General features: G+C 37.5%; 1 protein-coding gene across 1 annotated transcript in view; it reads left to right on the top strand.

Annotated features, from left to right (window-relative positions):
* Nucleotides 1-11,963, top strand: part of LOC130915088 (myocyte-specific enhancer factor 2D homolog) — a 221,684-nt gene extending 209,721 nt beyond the window's left edge. Inside the window, exon 13 of the mRNA XM_057834815.1 lies at nt 1,426-11,963. Within this exon, the coding sequence (XP_057690798.1) occupies nt 1,426-1,849 (424 nt within the window). The 3' untranslated portion in view covers nt 1,850-11,963. The remainder of the gene's footprint in view (nt 1-1,425) is intronic.
* The last annotated feature ends 8,378 nt before the right edge of the window (nt 11,964-20,341 follow it).

The following is a 20,341-nucleotide window of genomic DNA, read 5'->3' as shown; positions in this document are numbered from 1 at the left end:
CCCGCCGGCGCCGGGTGCATACTAGCGCCCGATGTGACATATTAGAAAGTTCCCTCCGGCGGACACAGCCGCTAATTGGCAGAATTGCCGTCCGTCACGTGGCGCTGCAGGCCCAAAAAAAAAAACAGGAGACAGCGGAAAAGGATGAGCCTTCGTTAAAAGTTGCAGTGTGAAAGGTGGCACTTTTTGGCAGCGCAAAAAAAAGTGGAGATAGGATGATGTCGTTCTGCAGATTTTTGTGGATTTATTAAAGCGTTGCATTTACATGAGTTAGTTTTTTTTTGTTAGTTTGTGCAGTATTATTGTGCAATGCTAAACAAGAAAAAAATACACACATTTTAGATTTTTTTTGTTGATATTGTAATTAATTGGAAAATATAAAGAAGTTCTTTATATTTGCGGGTGTTGTTTTTATTTAGGGCTGTCAAAATTATCGCGTTAACGGGCGGTAATTATTTTTTTTAATTAATCACGTTAAAATATTTGACGCAATTAACGCACATGCCCCGCTCAAACAGATTAAAATGACAGCAGTTGCATGTCCGCTTGTTACTTGTTTTTTGTTGTTTGGCACCCTCTGCTGGCGCTTGGGTCCAAATGATTTTATGGGTTTGTGGAGTGAGCATGGTGTAATTATTGACATCAACAATGGTGGGCGAGGTAGTTTATGTTTTGATTGAAAATTTTACAAATTTTGATAAAACGAAAACATTAAGGGGTTTTAATTTAAAATTTCTATAACTTGTACTAACATTTATCTTTTAAGAACTATAAGTTTTTCTATCCATGGATCGCTTTAAGAGAATGTTAATGCCATCTTGTTGATTTATTGTTATAATAAAGAAATACTTATGTACCGTATGTTGAATGTATATATCCGTCTTGTGTCTTATCTTTTAATTCCAACAATCATTTGCAGAAAAATATGGCACATTTTATAGATGGTTTGAATTGCGATTAATTAGAATTAAATCATTTTTAAGCTGTAATTAACTTGATTAAAAATTTTAATTGTTTGACAGCCCTAGTTTTTTTTTTAAAAGACATGATAAGATGTTATTATTCTAGGGAAAGAAAGTCTAACTTTTGATTGACTTTTTAATGTCAAAAATAAGTCATTTCCTTATTGTAAAAAAAAAAAATCTATTTCTGTAGGGACCCCAAAAAATTAAAGAAATAAACTGGAGCACTCTGAAAGTTTATATTATTCATGTAACCTTTGACCTCATGACCCCAAAATTCAATCACCTCTTCCGTTTCATTTTACAAATGTATCCTGCAAATTTGGTAATAATCCCGTTCTTCATTCTTGATCTATCTTGAACACAAATATAGCAACAAACTTCAGTGACCTTTGACCTCATTACATTCAAACAGATTTTAATGTGAAGTTTCACTCTTGTATTTCTTTGGCTTCCCTTGCAGGCCGATGGCCCCCCTCCCTCAGGGCACAGCGCTGACCATCAACACCAACCCTCACGTCAACATCAAATCCGAGCCCGTGTCGCCCAACCGGGACCGCAGCACCCCTTGTCCCGCTTTGGGCGGCTCCGGTGGCGGCGGAATTCAAATCCACGGGCAAGCCGCCCCGTCGTACACCCCCATTTTACGCCCCGAAGCGGGAGGTCAAGGCCGTTCTCCAGTCGACAGCCTGAGCAGCAACGCCAGCTCGTACGACGGCAGCGACCGGGACGACGCCGGTCGGGGCGGCGGCGGGGGTCCAGACTTCCACCTGCACCAACAGGCCGGCGCCCAGCAGCCCACCATGCTGCTTCTGCGGCCCGCTTCGGCCGAACCTCCGGAGCAGGACAACGTGAAGAGGATGAGGTTGGACGCGTGGGTCACATGAAGCGCCCGCGCAGGGCCGGACAGAACCTGTTGAGGCCCCCGATCCCCTCTTTACACACACACCAGCCACAGAACTCCTTCACACAACACAAGCATGCTTAACACTTGTGCACATGTTCACGTCGAGAAAAAGTGCAGGGAAATTTCAGGATCCACCTAAAATGTGCAGTTTCAGTGCTGTTGACGGCGATCGATGTCCAATCCATTTGAAGTGAGACTCCCAGTCCAAATGGATTGGACATCTATTGCCGTCAATGGCTGCCAGTGAATGCAAAAGTAGAAAACGGATTTACGTAAGCTAATTTAGTTTTCACATATGGTTATGAGTTTTTCCCAATATAAAAAATTGACTTTTATCCAATTATAATGAATATTTTATTCTTATAAAATTAGTTTGGCCTGTGACCTTTTGACCTTATCACCCCAAAATTTAATCACCTCCTCCGTTTCATATTACAAACATAGCAGGTAAATTTGGAAATAATCCCTTTGTTCTTGAGTTGTCGTAAACACAACAAACAAATTAAATTTGACCTTTTGACCTTACCAACCCAAAATGTAATCACCTCCTCTGCTTCGTATTGCAAACATATCACGCTTGTTTGATAATAATCCCTATAGTCATTCTTGTTATCTTGAACACAGAAGTGCCAATTCAATTTGACCCTGTGACCTCATGACCCCAAAATTTAATCACCACCTCTGTTTCATATTACCAAGATATCACGTGTTCTTGAATTTTCTCAAACACAAACATACAAATTAAATTTGACCTTTGAGCTTATCACCCCAAAATTGAATCAACTCTGGGTTCATATTATAAACATACCAATCAAATTTGATCATAACTCAAGAATGAATATAGGGATTATTTCAATTACAGAAATGCCAATTCAGTTTTACCCTTTGACCTCATGACCGTAAAGTTTAATCACCTCTGTTTCATATTACAAAAATGTCCCGCAAATTTGGAAATAATCCATCTGTACCACCCCAAAATTTAATCACCACCTCTGTTTCGTATTACAAACATATCACGCTTGATTGATAATAATCCCTTTAGTCATTCTTGAGATATCTCAAACACAAAAGTGCCAATTCAATTTGAGCCTTCGACCTCATGACCCCAAAATTTTATCGCCTCCTCTGTTTTATATTACAAACATATCATGTGTTCTTGAATCTTCTCAAACACAAATGTATAAATTAAATTTGACCTTTTGACCTTACCACCCCAAAATGTAATCCCTTCTTTCATGTTACAAACATATCATGCAAGTTTGATCGTAACTCAAGAATGAATAAAGGGATTATCTTGAACACAGGAATTCCAATTCAGTTTGACCCTTTGACCTCATGACCCCAAAATTTAATCACCTCCTCCGTTTCATTTTACAAACATGTCATGTGTTCTTGAATTTTCTCAAACACAAACATACGAGTTAAAATTTGACCTTTGACCTAATTACCCCCAAAGTTAATTCTACTTAAATAATGCAAAAAAAAAATTTTATTTTACCATATTATTTTTATTATATTATAATTTTATTATTAAGGGGGGTGGGACATATCAATTAAACAAATATATTCATCATGAATAATGATTATGACTTTTCAGATAAAATAAATTACATTCCAAAACCATTAGAACCAATTAGAAAAAAGATTTATAGATAGTAAAATGAAAATATGTACAGGCTAAAGATGTAAGCAAATATACATCAACTGACACATAAATACCTAAATATAAATATAAATCTTTAAAAATTTTACACTCTTCGGGTCCCCATTAAAACCTCAAATCTTGCAAAAATGTGCTGAAACTGGAGAGGTCACAAAAGGTCAAATTAGGTTGACTTCAAGTACATTTTTGGTTCATCCTGAAATTTCACTACAAAGTCCTCAACTTTTTTGACGCAACAATTGCGGTTTGACTTCAGTCCCTTATTCTGCATCGGTACCTGTCACACGGACAAGCGTATTTGAGTGGATAGCGTGGAAGGAGCCAATAAGCTTTCATCAAAACGACAATGAAAGTCCCCGCCCCCTAATATTAGACTGACAACCCCACCGCATTTTCACACTTGATGGTTTCTAAGCGAAGGATTTGGACTCCAAACATAAACAAATATAGAACAGCAAACCATGTGACATTTATTTCTTCTCTGATTGGCCACAAGGCAGTCACCAACATGTTATCCCCAAAATGGCTGACTTCCTTTTCACTCTTGTGTAAACAATCGCCCCATTTCACCCTAATTTCAAACACGAGTTGTCAAAACGACTGACTTCTGGTTGAGTTCAGGCATTCTTACGGTTAAGATTTTGAACATACAACTTAAAAAATGGCAGACTTTCTGTTCAATGTAGGCCTTATGCCTCTAAAATTAAAGACTTCCAGTTAAATTTTGGACATGGAGCTGACAAAATGGCTGCCTTCCTGTTCAATAACAGTATGATACTGTAGAATGATGATATGATAGTGGAGAAGCGCTCTCACAGAGCGTATTTCGGCCAAAGTGGCCAAATTCAAAGCGTCACCATATTTCTGACCTCCGTGACCTTTGACCCTTTTCCTTCTTCATATGACCTACTCTGCAAATTTGAGTTAAATTGGCATCAAGTAAACACGAAATTGGCCAATCTGACTATCCTGACCTTTGACCTCATGACCCTAAAACCTTTGCCATTTCATATTACATCGGCACCTCGAGAGACAGAGGTTTCAGGAAATTAAATGAATTTGTTTTTCGAAGCTTTTTTGTCGCTTCATATTACGAAAATTTATTTGTCATACAAAGGATAATACGTACTGTAATAGATCATTACCACTCGCAGTGATGCAGCAATTCAAAATTGCCAGCTTCCTGTTAGATTTAAGACCTGAGGCTGATAAAATGGCTAACCTTCTGACCAATATCATCATGCCACTGTAGTTACTTTGTATCTTGTGGCTTTATTAACTTCGTCTTTTAAGGATTCTTGCAAATTAATTGATAAACAAACTGGTGAAGTTCTCTGACAGAGCGTATTTCGGCCAAAGCGGCAAAATTCATAGCATCACCACATTTCTGACCTCTGACCTTTGACCCTTTCCGTTCTTCATATCAACTACCCTGCAAATTTGAATTGGAGTCCATCATCGTCAATTGAACGTGAAATCACTTTTCTGACCACTTTGACCATTTGACCCCAAAATTTTATATTACAAACAAACTGAAAGTTTCATAATCCTGTATTCGTTCTTGACTTATCTTGAAGACACAGACATACTGTATGATGATTCCCCGAAGGTTACCAACTTCCTCTTAGATTACAGATATCAGGCTGACAAAATGGCTAACTTCCTGTTCAATATCAGTATGACGCTGTAGTTACTACACATTTCATTCTTTTTTCAGTATTTGAACTGTGATATGTAGGTAAATGCCTGGATAGGGTCAAAGGTCAAGGATAAAATTGGAGTGCGTGTGAGGCTAATAATAGCCTTGGAGTTCCGTGTCGAATTTTTCCTGTGGATAACTTTTAAGTTTAGAATATAGGTTTTGAGTGGGGCCTTAATTTTTTCCGATTTTAGGTCCAATAGGGGTCGAGGGGTCAGTAGGAATTCTAGCTATGGTTAGTGAAGGAGTAAGGGTAAGGGGCTAGATGATGTAGGGTTTTTAGTTATGGTTAATGTAGGGGTAAAGGTAACAGGTTTAAGACACCACCTAAGCAGTCAAATTCAAAGCATCGCCATATTTCTGACCTTTCACCCTTTCTCGTATCCTATCCCTGACCCTTTAAATTTGAGTTGAATAATCTGTTATGAGCTATCACAAAATTCCTTCTCTGACCTTTGTGACCTTTGACCTCAAAATTGAATCACCTCCTCCATTTCATATTACAAACATGCACGTTTTTTAATAATAATAACTATTATTTTTTATTTGTTCTTGTGTTATCTTGAACACTAACACACATACGGAACCGAATTCATTAGCTACGCCTTTCGTAGGCTCACTTACTGGCCGAGAAAAACTCTTTTTACAAAATTTAATTGAAAAATATTTTTAAAAATAAAACCTAAAACGAACTAACACGACTTTCAAATGCAACTCGACTCCCAAAAAATGTCCGCCATCCTTTCCAAGTCCACCTAGCGTCCCGTTAGCACCCACGCTATCGCTACTGCTGACATTTTCCGACCAATCAGAGAAGAAAAACACATCGCATGCTTGATATCATTTCCCTAAGCTTGTATTTTTATTCTTCTAACACTAAACTCAACATCATTTCCAAAGCAAACCATGAAAAACGCTACCAATCAAGCTAATCAACGCGCTATTTACGAATGATTTGTCGCTACAGCGACAACAGAATCAGGGAGGACAGTCGCGTGCGTGTGTGGTCACTTGACACGAACCACATTGGGGGTGTGTACATAATGCGTGTGTGTGAGTGACAAATTTTGAGTAATAATATTAATAATGATAAATGACGACGACAACCACGTGCACGCCACAGGGATTGTACATAAGAGCTCAGTATTTGGAAGTAAGGACAGAAAAAGATTCTCAGTGGAATTCCTTTTTTTCTGCTTTTGTTGTCATTTGTTGACAATGCACTAGAGGGCGCTGTAGGATCACAAAAGGGACAATTGGTGTTGGAGTGCACTTTTACACATAGAAATCAATGCAAAAGGTTCATCCGTCCGCGATTTTTTTTCTGTTTTTTGGACGTCTATCGCCGTCAATGAGTTGTTTTACAGCACAGGGGTGTCAAACATACGACCCTCAGCGGGGTCCAAATCGGCCCGGGGGGGTTGTTCTGCCTAACAGGCGCGTCGTAGCTCATTCATACTGTACATAAAAAAATCACATGCTTTTATTTTGACATTGGCGCCGTAAAACCGGAGATTTGTGCACTACTGCACTTGACTCACCTTTGTCTTGGCAGTCACATTTGTCAATTCGCTCCCTCCTTGTCGAAAAATGGAATAGACGTCTAACACAGTCAAGGGCAGCCAATGAGTTAAAAAAATAATTAACCGAAAAATGCCCTAAAATCAGAAATTAACCTTGAAACGCTTAAAAATTAACAGGAACTTATCCAAAATGTACACGACGCGACCTAAAAATACCCTAAAGTTACAGGGAATTGATCTGAAAACAATAGGAAGTACCCTGGAAATACCCTAAATTTAGCAGGAAGTGACCCAAAATCACCAGGAAGTAACCTGGAAACACCCCAAAATCAACAGGAAGTGACCAATGAACAGCAAGTGGCAAGAAAATGGAAATTGTCCAAAATGTACAGGAAGTGACCTAAAAATACCCCAAAGTTGGGAATTGATCTGAAAACAACAGGAAGTAACCTGGAAATGCCCCAAAATCAACAGGAAGTGACCCGTGAACAGGCAATGGCCCGAAAATGCCCTAAAATCAACAGGAAAGGATCCGAAATCAACAGGAAGTAACCTGGAAATGCCCCAAAATCAACAGGAAGTAACCTGGAAATACCCCAAAATCAACAGGAAGTGACCAATGACCAGGAAGTGGCATGGAAATGCCCTAAAATCAACAGGAAATGATCCAAAATGTACAGGAAGTGACCTAAAAATACCCCAAAGTTGGGAATTGATCTGAAAACAACAGGAAGTAACCTGGAAATGCCCCAAAATCAACAGGAAGTGACCCGTGAACAGGCAATGGCCCGAAAATGCCCTAAAATCAACAGGAAAGGATCCGAAATCAACAGGAAGTAACCTGGAAATGCCCCAAAATCAACAGGAAGTAACCTGGAAATACCCCAAAATCAACAGGAAGTGACCAATGACCAGGAAGTGGCATGGAAATGCCCTAAAATCAACAGGAAATGATCCAAAATGTACAGGAAGTGACCTAAAAATACCCTAAAGTTGGGAATTGATCTGAAAACAACAGGAAGTAACCTGGAAATGCCCCAGAATCAACAGGAAGTGACCCGTGAACAGGAAATGGCCCGAAAATGCCCTAAAATCAACAGGAAAGGATCCAAAATCAACAGGAAGTAACCTGGAAATGCCCCAAAATCAATAGGAAGTGACCCAAAATCAACAGGAAGTAATCTGGAAATACCCCAAAATCAACAGGAAGTGACCCATGACCAGGAAGTGGCAAGGAAATGCCCTAAAATCAACAGGAAATTGTCCAAAATGTACAGGAAGTGACCTAAAAATACCCTTAAGTTGGGGAAACAACAGGAAGTAAAATGGAAATGCCCTAGAATCAACAGGAAGAGGCCCCAAAATGCCCTAAAACAGGAAGTGACCCGTGATCAACAGGAACTAACCTCGAAATGCCCCAAAATCAACAGGAAGTGACCCATGAACAGGAAGTGGCCTGGAAATAACCTAAAATCGACTGGAAATGATCCAAAATATACAGGACACTAAGCTACCGTACCCTAAATTTAAAAAGAAATTATCCAGAAGTAAGCTGGAAATGCCCCTGAATCAACAGGAAGTGGCCCAGAAATGCCCTGCAATCAACAGGAAATCATCCCAAAATTACAGGAAGTGACACCTGGATAAGAAGTAACCAAAGAACAGGAAATGGTCCAGAAATACCCTAAAATCAACAGGAAGTAAACTGGAAATGCCTCAAAATATACACGAAGTGTCCCTGAAATGCCCTAAAATCCCTAGGAAATGACCCAAAATCACCAGGAAGTAACCTGGAAATACCCAAACTCAACAGGAAGTGACCAATGAACAGGCAGTTGCCTGGAAATGCCCTAAAATCAACAGGAAATGTTTCCAAATGTACACAAAGTGACCTAAAAAATACCCTAAAATTACAGGGAAATGATTTGAAATCAACAGGAAGTAACCTGGAAATGCCCCCAGAATCAACAGGAAGTGGCCCCAAAATGGCCTAAAATCAACAGGAAGTGTCCCCGAAGTGCCTTAAAATCAACAGAAGGTGAAACAAAATCAACAGGAAGTAACCTGGAATGCCCCAAAATCAACAGGAAGTGACCAGTGAACAGGAAGTGGCTCGGAAATGCCCCAAAATCAATAGGAAATGTTTCAAAATGTACACAAAGTGACCTAAAAATACCCTGAAATTACAGGAAGTGACCAATGAACAGGAAGTTGCCTGGAAATGCCCTAAAATCAACAGGAAATGTTTCCAAATGTACACAAAGTGACCTAAAAAATACCCTAAAATTACAGGGAAATGATTTGAAATCAACAGGAAGTAACCCCCAAAATGGCCTAAAATCAACAGGAAGTGACCCGGAAATGCCTTAAAATCAACAGGAAATGATCCCAAGTGTACACAAAGTGACCTAAAACTACCCTAAAATCAACAGGAAGTGACCCATTAACAGGAAGTGGCCCGAAAATACCCTAAAATCAACAGGAAGTAAACTCGAAATGCCTCAAAATATACAGGAAGTGTCCCTGAAATGTCATAAAATCACTAGGAAATGACCCAAAATCACCAGGAAGTAACCTGGAAATACCCAAACTCAACAGGAAGTGACCAGTGAACAGGAAGTTGCCTGGAAATGCCCTAAAATCAACAGGAAATGTTTCCAAATGTACACAAAGTGACCTAAAAAAATACCCTAAAATTACAGGGAAATGATTTGAAATCAACAGGAAGTAACCTGGAAATGCCCCCAGAATCAACAGGAAGTGGCCCCAAAATGGCCTAAAATCAACAGGAAGTGTCCCCGAAGTGCCTTAAAATCAACAGAAGGTGAAACAAAATCAACAGGAAGTAACCTGGAATGCCCCAAAATCAACAGGAAGTGACCAGTGAACAGGAAGTGGCTCGGAAATGCCCCAAAATCAATAGGAAATGTTTCAAAATGTACACAAAGTGACCTAAAAATACCCTGAAATTACAGGAAGTGACCAATGAACAGGAAGTTGCCTGGAAATGCCCTAAAATCAACAGGAAATGTTTCCAAATGTACACAAAGTGACCTAAAAAATACCCTAAAATTACAGGGAAATGATTTGAAATCAACAGGAAGTAACCCCCAAAATGGCCTAAAATCAACAGGAAGTGACCCGGAAATGCCTTAAAATCAACAGGAAATGATCCCAAGTGTACACAAAGTGACCTAAAACTACCCTAAAATCAACAGGAAGTGACCCATTAACAGGAAGTGGCCCGAAAATACCCTAAAATCAACAGGAAGTAAACTCGAAATGCCTCAAAATATACAGGAAGTGTCCCTGAAATGTCATAAAATCACTAGGAAATGACCCAAAATCACCAGGAAGTAACCTGGAAATACCCAAACTCAACAGGAAGTGACCAGTGAACAGGAAGTTGCCTGGAAATGCCCTAAAATCAACAGGAAATGTTTCCAAATGTACACAAAGTGACCTAAAAAAATACCCTAAAATTACAGGGAAATGATTTGAAATCAACAGGAAGTAACCTGGAAATGCCCCCAGAATCAACAGGAAGTGGCCCCAAAATGGCCTAAAATCAACAGGAAGTGACCCGGAAATGCCTTATAATCAACAGGAAATGATCCCAAGTGTACACAAAGTGACCTAAAACTACCCTAAAATCAACAGGAAGTGACCCATTAACAGGAAGTGGCCCGAAAATACCCTAAAATCAACAGGAAGTAAACTGGAAATGCCTCAAAATATACAGGAAGTGTCCCTGAAATGTCATAAAATCACTAGGAAATGACCCAAAATCACCAGGAAGTAACCTGGAAATACCCAAACTCAACAGGAAGTGACCAATGAACAGGAAGTTGCCTGGAAATGCCCTAAAATCAACAGGAAATGTTTCCAAATGTACACAAAGTGACCTAAAAAAATACCCTAAAATTACAGGGAAATGATTTGAAATCAACAGGAAGTAACCTGGAAATGCCCCCAGAATCAACAGGAAGTGACCCCCAAAATGCCCTAAAATCAACAACAAGTGACCGAAAACCAGCAGGAAGTAACCTGGAAATACCCCAAACTCAACAGGAAGTGACCCATGAACAGGAAGTTGCCTGGAAATGCCCTAAAATCAACAGGAAATGATCCAAAATGTACACAAAGTGACCTAAAACTACCCTTAAATCAACAACAAGTGACCCAAAATCAACAGGAAACAACCTGGAAATGCCCCAAAATCAACAGGAAGTGACTTATGAACAGGAAGTGGCCCGAAAATGCCCTAAAATCAACAGGAACGAATCCAAAGTCTACAGAAAGATGCCATGAGATACCCCAAAATGTACAGGGAGTGACCAAAAATAAACTCTTTGGCTTCCACTGACAACAATAGACGTCCAATTGACTAAAACTGGGAGGAATGGCTATGAATGCCATTGACAGCGCTAGACGTCAATGGCAGCCAGTGAGTTAACTCGTTTGGCGAGAAAAAATTGGTCCGAACCACATGAGATAAAAACCAAAATGAGTTTGACACCCCTGCATTATTTTGCGAGTCTGCCTCAAGCCATAACGCGGACATTGTTACACGTGCATTTCCTCTAGAGGGCGCCGTAATCACTCAAAAAGACAATCAGCTTGAAGCTTTGCCCACTATACCGGACTTTTCGCCTGTTTTATGGTGATTTTAATGTCATCATCATGATTTTTTTTTGTGTAGCTTAGTATTTTTTTTTTTCTGAATATTCTATAAATATTTTTTTTGTTTGAGGGATTTTTTTTTTTTGTCGTGTTCTGAGTAAACGTCACACAGTTTTTTTCCCCCCGCGCACTAAGTCGGCGAGGATGTCACTGCTGCATGAGAGCAAAAGGGGAGAAAAATGTAATATCAACACACCGTCGTCACAGAAATATATTGAAACAAAAAAAATATAAAAATGGAAAAAAAAAATATGAAATAGCTAATATATTGTGTTGGGTTAGTCTGCTTTTTTTGTTGTGAAAAGATTTTTTTTGTTGTTGGAGAATGATATACAATTTGTGTATATTTTCATAAATAAAAGTATGCACTGATGTTATTACAAAATCTATACTGCTTTTACAAAAAAAAAAGTGTTTGTTATTGTACCAAAGTATCTGAAGCTCCGCCCTCTCTTCTTGCCCCGCCTCCTTTTTGCGTATGTTTTACCGTATTTTATATATTAAATAGACAAGTTGACCTACTGCGCATTTTGTCCATCTTTGTTGTTTGTATTGACACAACTTGTGTTATTTTATTTATTGCTTAATGTTAATTCAGGGGTCTAAAGTTTAAAAACAAAAATTTTTTTTTTTTTTTCAATAAGTTTTAAAATACATTAATACTGTATATAATTTTAGTTTTTTATTTTTATATACATAGATATCTGTATTTGAATATTAAATATATATGCATACCTATACATGTATACATATTTGTATGTATGTATATATGTGCGTATATATACTTTTTATAGTATGTAATACATTAAATTTTATTTTTATATATATTATTGTTCCATATATTTATTCATATATTTTTATTTTAAGCCTTTTTATTTTTTTTATATATATTATTGTTATATATATATTCATGTATATATTTTTTCTATATTTCATGTTTATATACTTTTTAATTCTTATACTTTATTTACTTATATATATATTATATAATTATCATTATTTAATAATATATTTAAAAAAAAATTTGAGTATTTGTTTAATTAGAAAAATATTTTTTACATTTATATTTTTTTTACAACAGTAAATTTTAACCTGAATATTTAATTATTATGTATAATAAATTATTGTATTTTTTTAGTGTTTGGTTTTTGTTTTGTAGTTGGTAACTAAATACAAAGTATAAATATAAAACAGAATAAATACAGCACTTTTTAGTTTTTATTTAATTCAAATTTATTTTATATATACATATAATTATTTTTTATCTAATATATAATATAAAAAATAAGTAAGTTAAAAAAATATTTTTTACATCTATATTTTTTTTTACAACAGTAAATTTTAACCTGAATATTTAATTATTATGTATAAGTCATAAATTATTGTATTTTTTTAGTGTTTGGTTTTTGTTTTGTAGTCGGCAAGTAAATACAAAGTATAAATATAAAACAGAATAAATACAGCACTTTTTAATTTTTATTCAAATTTATTTTCTATACATATAATTATTATTTATTTAATATGTGATATAAAATAAGTTTTTTTTAAAAAATTAACATATTTTTTAATACATTTTTTTTTAAATACATTTTTTTGTAAAGATTGTTTTGTACAGCAAAGTGACTAAATACAAAGTACAACCATAAAACTGAACAAATACAGCACTTTTTAAATGTTTAGTTAAAATGTATTTTATATGAATATATAATATATGTCCTGAATATTTGTTATTAATATTTGTGATTTTAGTTATTTATTTATTCATTATTACTTTATTGCTTTTAATTAGATTTAACCTACACATAATATAATCATGTAATATGGTGAATGATTTATTTCGTCGAAAGTGGAACCTGATGACGCATGGAAAAAGTTTGCTTTATTCTGGAGGTTTGGACATGGACGCAGTGCGGATTTCAACCACCAGATGGGAGTGCTGCTTAACGATTGAGACAAGTGGTTGCTTCGCATTTATCAAGACGTCAATACGAGCCTGTGAGTGTTTCATTGTCATTACCAACCGGTATCAGTCATAATAATATCTTGAAGTAGCAAAGGTATTCAAGATCTGCATTCAATTTTGACTGGAAGAACATTCATTTAAACAAGTCCAATTTTCTTAAGCACAAAAGTTTGAAATGACTTTTCATCCCTTCTTGTCCCCTGTCTAAGAAAAACCCTAGAACCGCCACTACCATCTGTTAATGGCAGCTGTCTTCTTAACGTCACCTCAGACAACTGCGTTGTCTTGAAATTCTTTTCAACTTAATCACACCCCGCTGTCGCCATTTTGTTTTTCAGTTCTTTTCCGTATGAAGAAACATTCATTTGCTTTTAGCATTAGCAATGCTAAGAAAAGAAACTAGAAATAAGAATCCCATTCGATATCATAGACACTAAAACTACTAGAACAGGAACTGAAACGGGGATGTCTGGCATTGAGTGAAAATGTTACACTGTCATTGTCGATAACTTGGACATCTAGCCCCATCACCGGCGAGTTAAACAGCTCCGTCCATCAGTTTTCATCAGTGTCAGGCCACGTTGGGCAATATCTGCTTGTTCATGTTGTGCACGTGTAGCCCATGAGTGTGTGCGCATGCGTGTGTGCCATCTGACATCTCGCTAACTCAATTTCCACATACTGATTAGATGACATTGGGCATCTGCTGCCACACACTCACATAGTTATGTGATTAAGTTAAAGCTTCAGCCAATCGGGCGTGGAGCATCCTACTTCCTGTCTGGTTGTCGGCCACCGTCATGTTTGGGGCGTCTGTGTAGAAGTCAAGAAGACTGCTTGGAGTTAGCAGAAATGTTTAATACTGTTTTAGTGAAAACGTACAGTTCCGCCAAAATCTGCCCAAAACTTTCCCATTCATTTTCAATGGAAAAAAAACTTTTCCATTTACTCATATTGATTTTTCAACAGAGGTGACTCAATAATGCCCCCAAATCAACAGGAAGTAACCTGGAAATGCCCCATAAATAAATAGGAAGTGACAAGTGATTCGAATAGAAAAAAAAACTTCGAATCAAATTCTGCTACTTCGAGTATTCATTAATTTGACCGGTGTTGTAATGGTTTGTTGTGAAAGTGTTTGCATTTATTTTTATTGATTTGTGTGGATACACTGCCCTCTAGTAGCAACAGTGAATATGACATAACTCATTTAGCATGGCTGAATCCAGCTGCTCCCTGTTAAGACCAGTATAAGGTAAATTTTTGTTTGAGCTAACATGTTTTTTTAATCAGTTTGTAGTTTTGTTTATTGGTATGTTTAGCCATATTTTGTAGGAATATGCGTTTGACCAATTTGTTAAGAGAATTGTAAAAAAAAAAAAAAAAAAAAAAAAAAAAAAAAGTAGCATTTTATAGCATTTTAGATAGCCGACTTCTGCAATGTAAGTTAGCCAGTTATTCTTTTGTTGCACTAATATCCTCAATTATTTATTTTTAAATGTAAGTGCAATTTTGCATAGTTTCAAGAAACAAACAGTAATTTTATTTTGTATTTGCATTTAATGCTCTTTTGAAAATGCAATTTTAGCAAGCCTTTGTTTTAAATATCTGAAAATTGATTCTGCAACGTATGAAATGTTCCTAATCCGATTACTCGATTATTCGAACTAACTAGCTGAGATTAATCGACTACTAAAATATCAAATGGTGCAGCCCCAAAATTCACAGTCTAATGTTATGCCAACTCAGGTCGGACTTTCAGTAGCAAAATTTGTGGTGTGTTCCCCTCCTCCACAACATTGATGTCTTTTTACATTACTTATACATGTCCAGTTCTTTTCAGGTTAATCATTGTAGTTTGAAGATCTTTTGTAATACTACATTTTAAGGCCCATGTCCACATTCCTTTGTCTGTTGCCGTAACCACCCTTTGTTCGCCATTAAGAAGAAGTCGATTTTTTCAGGGACTTAGCTTACAGAGCCACAGAATTTGGCTCACCTTGTTGAATTGGCCCAATTACAGCCAAGTTTGCGTCAAACTGTGAACGCGAGGGCCGGTTCAGTCCTGCTTGTAGGGCTAGTTATCTATTATAATGTGATGCGCAAAAATATCTGAAATTAAACAGGAAGTTGACTATTTTGTTTTGAAGAACCCAATATTAGCAGAATTCCTGAGTTTTAAGACAGATGCAATACAATGCCAATAATATTTTTTTTTAACCATGTAACATTGCTGAAAAACGGTATCTTTGATGTACTAATGGAGAATGTTAAGCGCGGAGGATGAACATTGTGGAGGCTCAACCGAGTCATGTGTGCAGCTGTCACCAACACAAACAAAAGACTGATTGCATGCCACCGCGCAACTTCGACTATTTTAAAACCATCGCACAAGATGATGAAATCTTTAGTCACCAACTGCAATTTCAAATGTCCATGTCTGTCTTTATAAGGCCTAATTATTGATTGTATTTGTGCTTTAAGCAGTCACAATGACCATTGATGTGTTGTTGATTTAAGAAAATAAGTCCTGACTGGGGCTTTTCCTTCCTGTCGAGGTGAGCTGCCATTGTTTGCCGGACTAATGTTGAATGATGTTGAAGGAGGACGTGGGCTTGATGGTGGTCTTTCAGGGGCTTGGGGGCAGGAAGGCAAAGAGGCGAGGTCATACATTCTTGGCGCTTGTTAGTCATCCTCAAATGTCCCTTTACCTTACTGATTTTTTTCCCCCACGTGTGAATTTGTGACTAGCAGACAAAACATGTTTATATATATATATATATATATATATTAGGGCTGTCAAACGATTAAAATTTTTAATCGAGTTAATTACAGCTTAAAAATTAATTAATCGTAATTAATCGCAATTAATCGCAATTCAAACCATCTATAAAATATGCCATATTTTTCTGTAAATTATTGTTGGAATGGAAAGATAAGACACAAGATGGATATATACATTCAAGGTACATAAGGCTGTATTTGTTCATTATAACAATAAATCAACAAGATGGCATTAACATTATTAACATTCTGTTAAAGCGATCCATGGATAGAAAGACTTGTAGTTCTTAAAAGATAAATGTTAGTACAAGTTTTAGAAATTTTATATTAAAACCCTCTTAATGTTTTCGTTTTAATAAAATTTGTAAAATTTTCAATCAAAAAACAAACTAGTAGCCCGCCATTGTTGATGTCAACAATTACTTACACAATGCTCATGGGTGCTGAAGCCTATAAAATCAGTCGCACCCAAGTGCCAGCAGAGGGCGGCAAAACTCCATAAAACACAATTAATTAGTGGGCATTTCACTCTACTGTCATTTAAATCTGTCTGAGCGGGTCATGTGCGTTAGTTGAGTCAAATATTTTAACGTGATTAATTTAAAAAATTAATAACTGCCCGTTAACGCGATAATTTTGAGAGCCCTAATACATATATATATATATATACGTGTATATATATATATATATATATATATACATATACAGTGCCTTGCAAAAGTATTCGGCCCCCTTGAATCTTTCAACCTTTCGCCACATTTCAGGCTTCAAACATAAAGATATGAAATTTAATTTTTTTGTCAAGAATCAACAAAATGTGGGACACAATCGTGAAGTGGAACAACATTTATTGGATAATTTAAACTTTTTTAACAAATAAAAAACTGAAAAGTGGGGCGTGCAATATTATTCGGCCCCTTTACTTTCAGTGCAGCAAACTCACTCCAGAAGTTCAGTGAGGATCTCTGAATGATCCAATGTTGTCCTAAATGACCGATGATGATAAATAGAATCCACCTGTGTGTAATCAAGTCTCCGTATAAATGCACCTGCTCTGTGATAGTCTCAGGGTTCTGTTTAAAGTGCAGAGAGCATTATGAAAACCAAGGAACACACCAGGCAGGTCCGAGATACTGTTGTGGAGAAGTTTAAAGCCGGATTTGGATACAAAAAAATTTCCCAAGCTTTAAACATCTCAAGGAGCACTGTGCAAGCCATCATATTGAAATGGAAGGAGCATCAGACCACTGAAAATCTACCAAGACCCGGCCGTCCTTCCAAACTTTCTTCTCAAACAAGGAGAAAACTGATCAGAGATGCAGCCAAGAGGTCCATGATCACTCTGGATGAACTGCAGAGATCTACAGCTGAGGTGGCAGAGTCTGTCCATAGGACAACAATCAGTCGTACACTGCACAAATCTGGCCTTTATGGAAGAGTGGCAAGAAGAAAGCCATTTCTCAAAGATATCCATAAAAAGTCTCCTTTAAAGTTTGCCACAAGCCACCTGGGAGACACACCAAACATGTGGAAGAAGGTGCTTTGGTCAGATGAAACCAAAATTGAACTTTTTGGCCACAATGCAAAACGATATGTTTGGCGTAAAAGCAACACAGCTCATCACCCTGAACACACCATCCCCACTGTCAAACATGGTGGTGGCAGCATCATGGTTTGGGCCTGCTTTTCTTCAGCAGGGACAGGGAAGATGGTTAAAATTGACGGGAAGATGGATGCAGGAACATTCGGGAAGAAAACCTGTTGGTATCTGCACAAGACCTGAGACTGGGACGGAGATTTATCTTCCAACAGGACAATGATCCAAAACATAAAGCCAAATCTACAATGGAATGGTTCAAAAATAAACGTATCCAGGTGTTAGAATGGCCAAGTCAAAGTCCAGACCTGAATCCAATAGAGAATCTGTGGAAAGAGCTGAAGACTGCTGTTCACAAACACTCTCCATCCAACCTCACTGAGCTCGAGCTGTTTTGCAAGGAAGAATAGGCAAGAATGTCAGTCTCTCGATGTGCAAAACTGATAGAAACATACCCCAAGCAACTTGCAGCTGTAATTGGAGCAAAAGGTGGCGCTACAAAGTATTAACGCAAGGGGGCCGAATAATATTGCACGCCCCACTTTTCAGTTTTTTATTTGTTAAAAAAATTTAAATTATCCAATAAATTTTGTTCAACTTCACTATTGTGTCCCACTTGTTGTTGATTCTTGACAAAAAATTAAAATTTTATATCTTTATGTTTGAAGCCTGAAATGTGGCGAAAGGTTGCAAGGTTCAAGGGGGCCGAATACTTTTGCAAGGCACTGTACATACAGCAGCGCTAATATTTGGTAACATGTCCCTTGGCCATTTTCACTTCAATTAGGCGCTTTTGGTAGCCATCCACAAACTTCTGGCAAGCTTCTGATTGAATCTTTGACCAGTCCTCTTGACAGAATTGGTGCAGTTTAGTTAAATTTGATGGCTTTCTGACATGGAGTTGTTTCTTCAGCATTGTCCACAAGTTCTCAATGGGGTTTAAGTCAGGCCATTTCGAAAACCTTAATTCTAGCCTGATTTAGCCATTCCATTACCACTTTTGATGTGTGTTTGGGGTCATTATCCTGTTGGAACACCCAACTGTGCCCAAGACCCAATCTTCGGGCTGATGACGTTAGGTTATCTTGAAGAATTTGAAGGTAATCCTCCTTCTTCATTATCCCATTTACTCTCTGTAAAGCACCAGTTCCATTGGCAGCAAAACAGCCCCACAGCATAATACTATCACCACCGTGCTTGACGGTAGGCATGGTGTACTTGGGGTTAAGGCCTCACCTTTTCTCCTCCAAACATATTGCTGGGCATTGTGGCCAAACAGCTCGATTTTTGTTTCGTCTGACCACAGAACTTTCCTCCAGAAGGTCTTATCTTTGTCCATGTGATCAGCAGCAAACTTCAGTCGAGCCTTAAGGTGCCGCTTTTGGAGCAAGGGCTTCCTTCTTGCACGGCAGCCTCTCAGTCCATGGAGATGCAAAACACGCTTGACTGTGGGCACTGACACCTGTGTTCCAGCAGCTTCTAATTCTTGGCAGATCTGCTTTTTGGTGATTCTCGGTTGAGTCTTCACCCTCCTGACCAATTTTCTCTCAGCAGCAGGTGATAGCTTGCGTTTTCTTCCTGATGGTGGCAGTGACAAAACAGTGCCATGTACTTTATACTTACAATTGTTTGCACTGTTGCTCTTGGGACCTGCAGCTGCTTTGAAATGGCTCCAAGTGACTTTCCTGACTTGTTCAAGTCAATGATTCGCTTTTTCAGATCCATGTATGTATATTTTTGACCCAGCAGATTTGATCACTTTTTCTGTTAACACATAATAAAGTCATAAAAGAACCAAACGGAGAAAAATCAGAGTTGTCGAAATAACTGGAAACTCAAGAGAGCCATGACATTATGCTCTTTACAAGTGTATGTAAACTTTTGATCACAACTGTATATATATATATATATATATATATATATATATATATATATACTTGTCTATAATATGACGTAAGGTCACAAATAAAACAACGTATACACCACATGTCAATTTGAATATCAACTGGTAGTGCCGATTGTAAGCTATGAAATGATAATAACCACATTCTACCACAAATGCAAACAAAATACAGGTACAGTGGCATATAATACATGTTTTTGGATCGGTAAGGTGTTATGCGTCTCATAGAGATCACATGTATGTTGAACTAGATGCAACATGACAGACTCGGCCGCGTCTGGGCAGCGTTCGTAAATAGCCGCCATCTTAAAGCAGTAGAGCGCTAAGCGCTAATAAAGAGCGCTAAGCGCTATTAAATAAGATTAACGTTACTGTCGCTACTAGCTCACGTAACGTTAGCCCTGCGGAGGGCTAGGTTTCATTTAATTATGACCACTGTCGATGCGTGGCTAACGTGTCTTACATACAGGCTTTAACATAACATAGCATTGTGGAGTGATGAGGGTGTAAAATAAAAACTTAATCATGCTAACTATCAATTTTAGCTCAGTAGTCATTGCTGGATAAAACTAATGTGCTCCAATACAGCCTGTATCATACATTTATTTTGAACGCTGCAAAAACTCAAAATCCTATCAGGACTTACAGTTTAGACTA

Source organism: Corythoichthys intestinalis, chromosome 4 (assembly GCF_030265065.1).
Source record: "Corythoichthys intestinalis isolate RoL2023-P3 chromosome 4, ASM3026506v1, whole genome shotgun sequence".
Classification (NCBI taxonomy): Eukaryota; Metazoa; Chordata; class Actinopteri; order Syngnathiformes; family Syngnathidae; genus Corythoichthys; species Corythoichthys intestinalis.
This window is presented reverse-complemented; position numbering and strand designations above follow the sequence as displayed.